This window comes from Gracilinanus agilis, chromosome 6 (genome assembly GCF_016433145.1).
Source record: "Gracilinanus agilis isolate LMUSP501 chromosome 6, AgileGrace, whole genome shotgun sequence".
In the NCBI taxonomy this organism is placed as follows: domain Eukaryota; kingdom Metazoa; phylum Chordata; class Mammalia; order Didelphimorphia; family Didelphidae; genus Gracilinanus; species Gracilinanus agilis.
In genome coordinates, this window is record NC_058135.1 from 14,946,959 (window position 1) to 14,961,010 (window position 14,052).

Here is a 14,052-nt window from a genome sequence, read left to right on the forward strand (position 1 = left end):
CCTTTGGAGATTTCCCCTGGAAAGCAATTTACTATTTAAATATAATCAGGGAATCACCTGGACTACCATGCCAAATCGAATTCATTTCCTAAGAAAAATTTTTCTATTTTTTAAGTGAGCTACATCTGTGGCCTCATTTGTATAAGGAAATCCTCTACCATAGAAAACATGGAAAGTAGATATGGCCATTTGAGGGGGATAGAGTTAAGCCTTAAATCCAACTCTGAAACCAAGATGCCTTCTCAGAAATGCCATTTTAGGTCAGAAAATTGGGCCCAATGTGCAAAAAAAACTCTAGCTAGGAGAATGATACCAGAAGAGAATACAGAAAAAGGGCCCTGGATGCTTTTGACTCAAACAAAAACTACTAAATTAAAGAAACTGGAATAAAAAGACGAAAAACAATTCTTGACTTTGAGTTTACAAACTACTATGGGTCAGTATAAATTGTATATAGGGAAGCATAATAGAAGAGGGATTAGAACAAAGGAAAGTCCCAGATAAAAAAAAAAAATAAACCTTGGGAGAAAACTTAAGTTAATTTCGGGAGAACACCTTAGAGGCCAAACACTGAAAGAAATCTCTAATTAAGCACCTAGTATACTCTGTGCCCACCAGGTACAGAGAAATAAAGATAAAAAAGTTAATAATCTCTGCCTTTTGCCTGACCTCCAGGGCTTTCATTCCCCCAGAGAAAAACACAAAAAGTAAATGCAAAACAAACACAAAGTAATAGAGAGCTCAGAGCTAAGAGAAGCACTTCCTGAGAAAGGGAAATGCAAGGAGGCCAATTATCTGCAGTGGAGGGGCATTGCACAAAAAGTCTAGAAAGGCAATTGGCCTCCAACACTATCCAGGGCATTAGGAAAAGAGAGAGGGTCACTTGGAGCTGTCTAAACAGGGAAGTGAAATATTCAGACCTGAACCTTGGGAATATCACTTTGACAACAGGGTATACAAGATGAACTGGAGAGCAAAGAGACTGGAAGCACCAGGCCAAATCAGGACTCTCTTGAAATAGTGCAGGCAAGAGTTACAGAAGACTTTAAACCAGTGGTTCCCAAACTTTTTTGGCCTACTGCCCCCTTTCCAGAAGAAATATTACTTAGCGCCCCCCTGTCACATACTATCACCGCTCCCAAATGCACCCATGGCCATCACCACCCCCCGGATCGCTGCAGCACCCACCAAAGGGTGGTGGTGCCCACTTTGGGAATCACTGCTTTAAACCAAGATGGCAGCCATGTGATTAGAAAGAAGGGGATTAAAAAAAAAAAAGCAAGAGAAAAACTGAATGTGGATAGGACTCTTAGAATCTAACTAGTTGGAGGAGGGAAGGGGAGAAAACAACTAAGAATCAGATCTGAAAGTTGGAAAGGCCCTCAGTGGCCATTTGCCCTAAATCTGAACACTGCAGCTGTATGACTTTTAAAGAAATGTTTAGGAAGAGACCTCAAAAGTCATTTAATCCAATTCCTTTATTTTGAAGATCAGGAAACTGAGGTTTAGAAGGATTAAGTGATTCTTCCAAGGCCAGACCAGTCCTGACCAAAATTGCCTTGCAAAAAAAAACTAGCCCTTGCCTCCACATTCTTCGGTCCTCTCTCCAGTGGCATGCTATGTTATGCTATGCCCTCCCACTGTTTTCTGGTTTTGTGACTTTTTGTGTAAAATAAAGAAGCTGAACATTCTCTAATGTCTCTCTCATTTCTAAAATTTTATGAATATGTGACCAGACATTTTGTTTATATATATATGGACAAGGCACGGTGGAAGGCTCAGATCAAAACAAAACTAGTCCCTCCCCTCAAGGAGCTAACATTCTACTATCAACATTCTAGGCTGGCTCCTGGGACCTTTTTTGGGAGCATGTGAAGATGGAATTGACTCTCCCCTTGCCTATTTTTGAATTAATCAACCAAAGCTTGAACACCCCTACTTGGCACTAGGTGGGGGAGTTAGCAAGCCACTTAGGGAGCCCTACCCTTTCAACTGAGTCAGAAACTTGTGAAACTACAAATACTACCTCTCCCTGGGCAGTGCTAAGCAAATTTAAAGCCTGCAGTTGGTCCCCATAAAGTGGAAGAAGAGACAGGAAGGGACTTAAAAAGGGGCTATAATAGATGATAAACTTCCTGTGCAAAAGATCTTTGTCTTGAATTTTCAGGTTGAAGAAGCTTGGACTGGGACTTTGGCTCTTAGACTGCTTCTGGTAAGACTGCTGCTGAATCTTCTCCTGGTGAGTGAAAAGTTGACCCTCCTTTCCTGGCTTCTGGAGAGGTTAGTTCTCCTTCTTGGAAGAGGCCACATGGGTTGAACCTTTGCTTAATTCACCACCAAGTCCTCTGGCTGAGAGGTTAACAAGCCCTGCGTGGGTTGAGCCCGGACCAGAGCAACACTTAGGGTGATAAGGTAGACTTCTTACTCTACCCTCTTTCACTCGTTCTGCCTCTTTGTAAATAATGCCACTGAAAGTCATTTTGACTTGAGCTATATTAATTTTAAAATCAGCAACCACAGTATTAAAAATTCTCATATATTTAGTCCAACCCCATAAAATTCAATTCTTTATAGGCATAACCAATAAATTGATATCACACCATAATAGCAGCTAATCGTGTATCACACACACACACACAAACATGCACCATTTTTTGCCACAAAATAACCCTGTGAAGTAAAAAAACAGAACTATGATCCCCATTTTATAGTCTCATATTCTGTGACCCCAAACCTTCTACATAAATAATGGATTACCCTGCCTTTACCCAAATGAACTTCATCTGCCCCTTTCCTGCCTTACAAGATATGTCCGCCATCTTACTGCCAAAGGTTTGGCATGCCATTATTACAAAGGAGAAAGAAAAAAAACGATAAATTAGAACACAAGCCATTTGCTAATTGACAAATGGTCAAAGGGTATGAATAAGCAATTTTCAGATGAAGAATCAAAGCCATCAATAACCATATGAAAAAATGTTTTAAATCCCTCTTGATTAGAGAAATGAAAATTAAAACAACACTGAGTTACCACCTCACATCTAACAAACTGGCCGATATGGCAGTAAAGGAAAGTAGTAAATGGTGGAGAAGATGTAACAAAATTTGGGGCACTAATGCATTGTTGGTGGAGTTATAAATTGATACAACCATTCTAGAGGGCAATTTGGAATTATGCCCAAAGGGCTATTATAATACCCTTTGATCTGGTAATACCACTACTGAGTTTGTATACCAAAGAGATAATAAAAAAGGGGGAAAGACCCAATTAGACAAAAATATTTATAGCTGCTCTTTTTGTGGTGGCAAAGAATTTGAAACTGAGGGGATATCTATTAATTGGGGAATGGCTGAACAAATTGTGATAGATGTTGGTGATGGAATAGTAATGTGCTATAAGAAATGATAAGCTAGATGATTTCAGAAGAAGTTGGAAAGATGTGCAGGTACTGATGCAGAGTGAAATAAGCAGAACTGAGAGATCACTGTACCCCAAAACAGCAATATTGGACAATGTTTATCTCTGAAAATTTGGCTACTCTCAGCAATTCGATGATCTGGGACAATCCTGAAGGTCTTATGATGGAGAATACTAGCCACCTCCAGAGGAAGAACTGTTGAAGTCATCTTTCACATCAGTGCATTTATGGTTTTATTTTGGGGTTTTGATTATGTATGAGTTTGCTCTTACTACAATCAATATGGATGTTTTGCATGACAATAAAAATAAAATAAAATTTAAAATGGCAAAATAGCATCTTCAGAAGCTCTGAATATAGCAATTCCCTGTGATATCACTGAAATATTAAGTGCATCCAGCCCAAAGCATTCCTGAAAACTGGTACAGGCCCAGGGCCAAGGAACTCAATTAACTGCATATACATAATTTTAATAAAAATCTTGCTGTGGCAATTATGACTACATACCAGTGTCCTTATGTTACTGCCATTACTAAAATACCACTATAAAGAAGCTAACCCTTCTTTCTGGCTGTCAGGCTTTGGAACATAACTTTGAAAGCTTAACCTTTACTGTTCTTGTCTGTAAGGCAGAAGAAAAAGGCAGGGAGAAAAGTTGAAGAAACTGAATTAGGAGGCAAAACAGTTTTCAGAAAGAACTACAGGAGGGCAGCTGGGTGGCTCAGTGGATTGAGAGCCAGGTCTAGAGACAGGAGGTCCTGGGTTCAATCTGGCCTCAGATATTTCCTAGCTATATGACCCTGAGCAAGTCACTTTACCCCCATTGCCTCCCCTTATTGCTCTTCTGAAGAAAGAAATAAACAAACAACAGGCCCTCCATAGGACATGCAAATCCTGACTGCCTAGAGTACTTGACTAATAGGTAATGAACTTAAACATCAAAAATTAGTGAAAACCAAAGCTACCAGAGGTCCCACTTGTCTATATACAGAATAGTCTCCCTTGGAAGATAGTATTCAATTAGGGACACATTGTGTTCTCAAAAATAGAGCATGTCAGGAAGTTGGCAGCTTCATGGATGGAGCAGGGACTAGACCAAGCCATACAAAGACTAACTGAAGGAGCTGGGAAGTGGGGCCTATAGAAGAAAAAAATGGGGGAGAGACATTTGCATTATAACTGGTAATTATGTAGCCTTTAAAATTTAGAAAGTTTCTCTCACATATATTATCTCATTTGACCTTAGTAGCCTGGGAAGTAGATACTTCAACATTATCTCCTCTTTCCAACTGAGGAAATTGTTGTGTAAGTATTAGGTATAAGTATCTGAATTTAAATCTAGGTCTTAGGCAGGAGGTCTGGATACTAGGTATGAGAACAATTACTATTATTGTGACAACAATAACAGTAAGAGCTAACATTTATATAGCACTTAAGCACTCTTTTGGTGTTCTTAACAACCCAATGAAATAGGTGCTAGAATTATCTCTATTTTACAGACATGGAAACTGAGGCAGACAGGTTAAGTGACTTGCCCAAGGTCACACTGCTAGTGTATGAGGCAGGATTTGAATTCAGACCTTCCTGACTCCAGCTGGGCCCAGTGCTCCATCCACTGTGCCTCCTAGCTGGTTTTTATGCCAGCCTTGTCTTATATTTAAGAATAGACATATTTAAGTCCAGAGAACAAAAGTAGGAGTAAAAATAAGATGGAGAGACAGATTCTGGTTTAATGTAAGAAAAACCTGCCCAAGAGTTATAGTTTTCCATGAGTGGACTAGACCCTCCCCCTTCAGGTTATAACCATCTTGTCAAGAATATTATATACAAGCTGTCAGGGTAGAAAATGGACTAGCGGACCTTTGTTGTTCCTTTCAACTAAAACCTAACTTCCTCAGGGTTCATTGCTATAATCAAAAGGCCAACAAGATTATGGACACCTCCAAAATTGGTACTGAAAACCAGAACCATCAAGTCCCTGCAACTAGCAAGCTGGGCATAGCTGCAAGATAGAAAGGGTTGAAAGGGAGGCAAAAGAAATGAATAAAGGTTGCTGAAATATGAGGATATCAACCAGCCCTAGGGAACAGTAGTGACTGCAACATTCCATCTAGAAGTGCCCCATTTATTTCTATCCTTCTCAACCTGTCTCTAATCTAATCACTATATGATTTATTCACTGACCTACCAACTAATTCTCATATTGGGTCATCTTGAGCAATTTGTAGTGGAAGACAAAATAAAATCCAAGGATTTATTTCCATGACCCAAAAAGCAAAGTATCCCATTTAATTGGCCACAGAATGTCTTGCCAGTGGTAACCTACACATATTAGTTTCAGAAAGTCAGTTCAAGTACTTACCTTTGTATTCTGACTTATCAGATATGGGGGCACATTTGAATTTTAATAAAACATCAGGGACATCCCTTAAAAGATTTAAGTACTCCTTTATCTCACAGCCCAGTAAGCCAGAAAAAAAGGAAGTCCTAAAGGCCACCACTGACTCTCTGAAAGCTGCTGTTGAGCAAATGTCCACTAAGCTCACAGAGGAACTGAAAATCCTTAAGAGTTCAAGAGGGTCCTGGAAGGAAGACCCAAGAATCAGACACCTATTGGCTGCAAGTCACAAGAGTATCCAGGCCCGTTCTCCATACTCCTGTGCTGAGCAACACTTAAGTCCCCTTGTTGTCTCTATATGCCAAAAGCCATCCCAGTCACAGAACTTGGAATGACGACAGTCTAGCCGCCCCATACCAAATTACTGGAACCTTCAACTGTGGTACTATCTCAGCTCCATGTTATAGAATCCTTCTACACAACTCCATGAGCCACCTCTCAACCTCAATGGCTGGTTCCTTCTAACCTTCCTCAACTACCTTAGATGTCTATTTGATAGGTTTTTCTACAAATCTATTCTCTATATACCCTCTCAACTTGTCTCTCCAACAAACAGTGCTCCTCTTACTCATTTTGGTATCTCTAGCAAGCAGGCTTCCAACTTCATTACTGCCCTTTCCAAAGTAGCCAATAAACTCTTACCGACCAAGGCCAGAGGCCTTTTCTCAAGCCTCATTCTTCTGGCCCTTTCTGGAGCCTTCCACCTTGCTGGCCAACTTTTCTTCTTGCTACACTCTTCTCTCTAGTCTTAATTCTCCTACCTATCTCCCTACTCATTAACAGTCTCAGTCTTCTTTGCTGAATCATCATCCAGATTATATATCTTAACTTGGAGTTTATTCCCCAAGGTTTTATACTAGGCTCATGGGCCTTCTCTCTATCTAATTCCCCAATGTTTCCTGGCTTAATTATCTTCTATGCAAATAATGTTGATCCTACGACCTGGCTGGCCTTGGACACTGCCACGTGAATTCTGGGATCCCAGAATCCCAAATCAAGTGACTGGACTAGCTGACCAATCAGATCTCTTCTGTCTCTGGAGCTAGGACCCTCTCTAGCTACTCCTAGTTTCTCCCCTAAGCTCTGGCTCAGCAGCACCAGCTACTCAATGGAGATGTCTCCTAGATAATTCAAACCTGAAAAAAAGAATTCAAAATGAAACAGCAAACAAAACACCCCCACTTCCTAGGCTTGCCAACTCCATCATCATCTGCTTCATTGACTTCTCACTTTCCCTCACTTACTATAACCAATCATTTGCCCAGTCTTATCAATTCTACCTCTACAACACCCAAGCTCAAGCCTTCATCATTCTCCTCACTCAAAATATTGTGAAAGTCTCATAATTGTTCTCCTTGCCTCTAGTCTCTTCCCTCTCCAATCTATTATCTCCAAAAGGCTGTCAATCTAACCATGTCACTCCTTTGTTCAATAAACTCCAGTGGCTCCCTAAACCTCTAGAATCAAAGACAACAGACCCAGCTTGGCATTTAAAACCCTTCAAAACCAGTTCCAAATGACTTTTCCAATCTTATTGTCCACTCTTCTCCCTCACATATTCTATGACTCAGTTAAGTTGTGTTGAATGGGGCCACAACAAGTTTGTTTGTTGTTGCTGTCCAGTCCTTTCAGTTGTGTCCAATTCTTCATGACTCCATTTGGTGTGTTCTTAGCAAAGATACACAAATGGTTTGCCATTTCTTTCTCCAATTCATTTTACAAATGAAGAAACTGGAGCAGCCAGGAAGCACAGTCAATACAGCTCCAAGCCTCTAGTGGTGTGACCCTGGGCAAGTCACTTAACCCTAATTGCCTAGCCCTTGTTGCTCTTCTGTCTTGGAATTGCTACTAAGATAGAAAGTAAGGGTTTAAAAAAATAAGGAATCTGAAGTAAACAGAGTTAAATTATTTGTCCAGGGTCACAAAGTTAGTTAAGTGTCTGAGGCCAGATATAAACTCGGGAAGAAGTCTTCCTGACTCTAGGCCTGGCATCCTATCCCCTGTGCCAACTATCTGCCCCAATTTTATTACATAATCTCAACTAGACCCTTATTGCAAGAAGACAATCCTTCTGCATCTCACTAATTAATCTGTTTATTACCCCACTCATCAGAACAGCCTCTCCAGACATTTTCATCCCTCCTCAAATCTTCCATTGCTTTCTACCCACTCTAATCAGAGAACCTTGACTTATACAGCACAGGGAGAAAAATGAACCCATTCAGAGAACTCTCCCTTCTCTCCTCATGTTCATTTCACATCATTCAGATGCCTTCTATAGGTATCTCCTCCCTTCATCGCTGTTTCATATGAAGAGGAGGTCCTTCAAGCCCCGTTGCATGAACAAGGAATCTCATTCCATTTCATCTTCTCCAGCAGACTTCTCCCATTATCCCCACTTTCTTATTTTTCTTCAATCTCTACCAGCTGCTTTCTTTTCTACTGCCTACAAAAATGGCATGTTTCCCTCAGGCTCCAAAACAAACCCTTACTCCACATTTGTCCTTTCTATTAACCTGTACCTCTCCTTTTTGTAAAGTCTAAATCTACTGAGACAGCTACAATGTTATCTCCACTTCCTTTCCTCACAATCGGTCTACTTCTCATTCAAACAAAACTGCTCTCTCCAAAGTTATCAATGACTTCCTAATTGCCAAAGCTTTTGCCAAAGTCTTTTCTCAGTTCTCAGCCTTCTTGACTTCTCTACAGCCTTTGCCAATCGCCCTCTTCTCCTTTTAATACTCTCTTTTCTTAAGGTTTCTATGCCAATGCTATCTCCTGGTTCTACAGAGAGCCCCTTCTATCTCCTTTGCTGATCTTCTTTCATATCAGAAAGTCTGGAGATAGTTTTCTTCTCCCTCTAGGCTATATTTTACAGTGATCTCATTAGCTCCCATGAATTCATTTATCATCTCTATAGAGATAACTCTCAGATCTATTTGTACAACACAAACCTCTAGTCTCTCATCTGCAATTGCCTATGAGACACTTTGAATGACATCTATTAAAACATCTTTGACATCTTCTATTCAACATGTACAAAACTGAACTCATCTCTCTCTCTTTCCATCTTTCCTCTCCCAGGCCCCTAGGCTCCCAATCTAGGGGTCACCCTTTATTCCTCACTCTCCCTCATGACCCATCAGTTACCAAGTCCTATCATTTCTACTTTCATAGCATCTCTTGAATATGCCCCCTCCTCTCCTCTGACACTGCTCCCCATCCTGGTACCCATCCTCATCACCTCCTGCCTGAACTATTGCAATAACTGCTAAGGGGAGGGAGGTTGTCTCCCTGCCTGAAAGCCTCTTGCTATTCCAGTTGAACCTCTGCTCAGCTATAAAGCTGAACTTTCTAAAATACAGGTCTGACATCATACACCCACCCCCACCCTTTTCAATAAACTCCAATAGCAAACTAGGATTAACTATAAAATTCTATTTGGCTTTTTTTAAAAAAGCCTTCCCTAAGGGGGCCCCTTCCTATCTTTCCAGTTTTCCTACAACTTCCTTCCCCAACTCTCTGCACTTACTTTGCTATCCAGGGACACTGATCCCCTTTCTCTTCCTAAAACAGTCCACCTCATGACTCCAGGTATTTTCTCAGGCTATCCTCCATGCTTGGAAAGCTCTTCCTCCTCATCTCCACCTCCTGGCTTCTCTGGTTCCCTTCATGTTTCCAAAAATTTGGCCTTCTGCTGGAAGCCTTTCCCAGACCTCCTCAATCTCAATGTCTTATCTCTGATCCCACTGATCACCAACTGGTACCCAGCAGGCAGCATGTTATCTCCTCCAACAGACTGGGAGCTCCCTGAGGGCAGAGATTACCTTCTGTCTTTGTATCCCCAATGCTTAGAACTTTAGGAACCTGAGGAATATCCACTGACCTCAGTACTCTGCCCTAGTCACCTGGAGTGCTATCTTCAGTTCTAAGCACAATAAGCAAGGGCATAAATAGCTGGGGCATAAAAGAGAATGACCGAGGTGACCGAATATTATGCTACATGAGGATGAGTAGAAGAAACTCAGTATATTTAGCCTTAGCTCAGTGCCTGGCATATAGTGGGGGCAGCTGAATCAGATAAAAATATAATGGGGAAATGTTTATCAAAATAAATAAAAACAATGAAACAATAATAATATTTTTAAAGCTAAGTTGTAATTAAATACCAAATTAATATGAGAGCCTTATCCATTTTTCCTTGAGTTTGACACCTCTGATCTAGACCATGAGGTCAGAAATCCTTTTGTCCGTCTATGCTCCCCAAGTCTCCAGCTCATCCCTCTTCCCTCTTTACAAAGTAGTCTTCCCTTCCCTTCTTCCCTTCCACCCCAGCCTCTGCTCTCCTAATTAAGAGCTTAAATATTCATGCTGACACCACCATGAATACTTTCAGCCTCTCAGTTCAATCTCAACTCTCAAAACCTCCTTCATGTTACATGTACTTGTATCTTCCCTCATTCATCCTGTCATCCACAGAGGTATGCGGGTCATTCTTTAGACCACTTCTATAACCTTGAAATCTGTAACTGTAATATGCAATCTGATTGTGATCAAACACCTGCTCTGCCTTACTTGGCCTAAACTTTTTCTTTTTCACCACAATCTCAGTTTCCCATTCTATCCCTCTCTTCTTGCCCCTCAACTTTCTACCCTTCCCAGTCTTTAGTTAATCACTAAGAAATAGTCATCCACCTTGAATCAAGATTCTCACCATGCCAATATTCAAAACTTTGAACCCAATCATCTGATGAGCACTGCCAAGGGAATGACAAAGTCTGCCAGAAGCAATACAAATTTGTTATCAACCTCACCCCGCAGAATTATCCTTATATTCTCCCCTGACTTTCCAGCTTTTTCCTAAAGCTCTCATTTACCACCTCCATCTCTCCCTCCCTCCACCTCCCTTTTTCTCCCTCTCTTCCATTAAGGGCAGTAACATCCACACTCCCAGTCACAAAGTATATAACCTCAGTCATTCCTGACTCTTCCCACTGCCTCACTGTCCACTGTCAATGAATTGGGTCTCCTTTCCACTAAAATTTGTATTACCATGGGTCAGACACTAATCGCCTCTGACCTAGACTATTCTAAAAGATTCCTAACTGGCTTTCCAGTTTCTAGCCTTTCCAATCCATCCTCCACAAAACTGCCAAAATAATCTTCCTCTAAAGGTACAAGTCTGTGCAAGTAACTACCATGCTAAAAACATATTCAGTGTTTCCTTATTTATTACCTCTATTAATAAAATACTCATGCAATATGGTATTTAAGAACTTCCACTCAAGTTTGGTACTCATAGAGCTGCCAAGATTGTAAGCTGAGTTAATCCTTATCAGCCTTCCATCTAGCCAGCTCCAGACTCCCTGATATTGCTTCACCCCAGGACCTAGCAACATGGGCATCTTTCCATCTTCGCTGTCACTGTGTGCCTATCCCCACTAGCAATAGTGACACACAACACACACACACCTTTAAGTTTTAGGGCTCTTGGAGATACCAATATTGTGGGTTGAGTGAATTTTCATCTCCCCCCATCTAGTCAAGCCCCCCAAACCCTATAATATCCTATGAAGACATTTATCTTATTGCAGCCCCCAAACGCCTTCTTGGCATTTTACTTTTCTCAAGGAATAATAATCAAATCAACATGACTATTGCTACTGGAAAGAGAGTAGAAGTCTACTTCCCTATGGTTCTGCTCACAATCCTAGACTCCCTTTTCTGAACACATCTTCTTTCATACGGTATCCCCTCACTTTTTTTTAATCTGGATAGACTGAGGTGTCACTTTCTCTGTAAATCCCCCCAAATTTTTAGTGCTTTCTCTCTCCCACTTCAAACTACCTTCCACTTCTTCATCTGGGTATTCAGCATCATCCAGAATGGCTTGCAGAAATCAAAGAAGGCTCTGTGCTCTCTGAGCAAAGCAGAACTTCAGTACCTCAAAAGAAATGTGAGATGTGTAGAAACATCTCCATTTGTGCCTGACCTGTGGCAGAGCCTTCCGAGCTGTGATGTGACTGAACAACAAACCCAGAGCATCTCTGTTTTGGGTAACCCTTGTATACACTATATTCTTAACATCTGTTAAATTTGAAGGAGAAAAGTGTGGTTTTTGAAGACAAATCTACAACTCCATCAGTGAAGTAACCTAAATAAGTATGCTACATGAACAAATCAGAGCTGTCCTTTTCTCAGCAATAATATTAGTTGTATTTGTAAAGTGAAGTGTTAAAAGAAACAGCCGTGTATATAATGTGGAATGCCAAAGTAAATAATTTAGATTGATTCATAAAATCTGGCTTGGTTATTTATTTCCCACCAAGAGAACATGCCATGGCTTTTGCTGATTTTTTGAAAGCTTATCTCAGTATCACAAAGGCCTAAGTTTAAGTCTAATCTTTGATACGAAGAGGTTGTGAGACTCACAATCAAATCACTTAACCTCTCAGTGTCTGGGCAATTCTCTTAAGTCTAAACTACTGTGGTGAACCAAAGGAAATCAAAGGTTAAGATTTTTCAAAAGAAAGAAATCTTTCTTCGCTGCATCAGATGAGGAAACCAAAGCAATTCTTTCACAGCCTCCCCAACAGATTCCCTAGATGGCTCCCCACAACAGCTGTTCCAAATCTCTTCTCTCCAATCCTCCCACTCACCCCTGCCTCCCCCTACCCTTTCAGCAGAACACCTCCCCTCATACTTGAGGGAGACTTGTTCCCTCTATTCCCCTACATCTACACCTCAAAACCCACTCTTCATTTTAGTTTCTGATGATCTTCCTTGACCAAAGCCTTCAACTGGTATCCTTGATCCCATTCCCCAATCATCCTCCTTCTGACTTTCACTCTTAACTACAAGCTCCTTCCTCTGGGCCCAAGAACAAGAACAAGTCTCCTAAATCTCTAAAATGTTCTCTCACATCACTCTTTATCCTCTCAAGTTATCATCAGATCTCTAGGGTTTTTCACTTGCAAATGTCTAGAAAAAGTTATTGACATTCCTAGTTTCCATATTATAGTTCACATTTGTACAGCTCTACACAAGATTTAAAAATAGCTTTTCCCTGTGATATGTATTTAGTACAAGCTCTTTACAGATAAGGAAACCAAAGCTCAGATACAAGGTCTGAGGGGAGGCGGGTTAGGGTCATTTCCACTAGTAAAATCTGAAGCCAAGACATGAACGCACATTTTTGGTAGCTTTTTAAGAGCTTTTGGTTGCCCCAGATACCTAGTGTGTTTAAACACTCTGTTACATATCTTTAGTAATTATCTGGTTCTAACAAGCCAAAACGGTGGCGGACTTTTTTTTCTTTCTTGGCTAACAAACCAAGTGTAAACTATTGCATGGTATAGCATAAAGTGTCTTCCCGGTCTTCTCCCATTATTAGGTTGTAAGTTCCTGGAGGAAGAGGGCACACTGTAAGCACTTATTCGATGCTTACTGCCTAACTATCTGGCACTCCAGGCCCGGAACAGACACCTGCGAGCCTGGTGAAGCGGCGGGGGCAGGGGAGGTGAGGGCAGTAAGTAGCCGGTACCGAGCTAGGCACTGACCTCGGCAGAGGTAGGGGCTACCGAACAATGGGAGAAAAGCGGGCCGAGGGCGCCCCCGGGCTGCTGCCGACCCCACCCCCATCCCGTCATACAGCCTCAGTTTACCCGCCCGACCCTAGGGACTCGCCTTACCAGCGGCGAAGTGCAGCGGGGAGGACTTGCGGCCGGCCAGGTCCTTGGCGTTCACATTGGCCGCGTCCACGAGCCTCCGCACCCGGGCCACGTCCCCGTTGCGGCAGGCCTCCAGCAGCTCGCGCAGGGCGCCGCTCACGGCCGGCCCCGGGCCTGGGCCTGCTGCCTCCGGCGGACTGTCAGCCGGGCTGGGCCCCAACGAGCCGGGGGACGACGAGGCGGAGGAGGCCGAGGACGAGGAGGACGAGGTCGACGAAGAGGCCGAGGAGGAGCATGAGGACACGGAGGACAGCGAGGAGGCAGAGGTGGCGGTAGAGGCCGGGCAAGGCCCTGGGCAGGGGCAGGACCCGGGGCCAGGGCCGGGGGGCGCCGCTGCGGGAGCCGAGGCCGGGCCGGTGCTGTCGCCAGGCTCGGGGGAGCGCGGCCGGTCAGACCCGGGGCCAGCTCCACCGCCTCCTCCCCCATCCGTGTCGGGAGGCGCCGAGAGGCCGCCGTGGCGCGGGGAGGCCGCGGGGGACGCGGGCCCGGGGCTCAGCGAGGGCGG

At 42.6% G+C, this 14,052-nt stretch overlaps 1 protein-coding gene across 1 annotated transcript in view; it reads right to left on the reverse strand.

The window, feature by feature from the left end:
- The window catches only part of LOC123251810 (poly [ADP-ribose] polymerase tankyrase-1-like), a gene marked incomplete at its 5' end in the record, with an annotated part of 207,869 nt that extends 193,883 nt beyond the window's left edge, over window positions 1–13,986 (reverse strand). Inside the window, one exon of the mRNA XM_044681123.1 lies at window positions 13,509–13,986. Coding sequence (XP_044537058.1) covers window positions 13,509–13,986 — 478 coding nt within the window. The remainder of the gene's footprint in view (window positions 1–13,508) is intronic.
- Window positions 13,987–14,052: the final 66 nt, after the last annotated feature.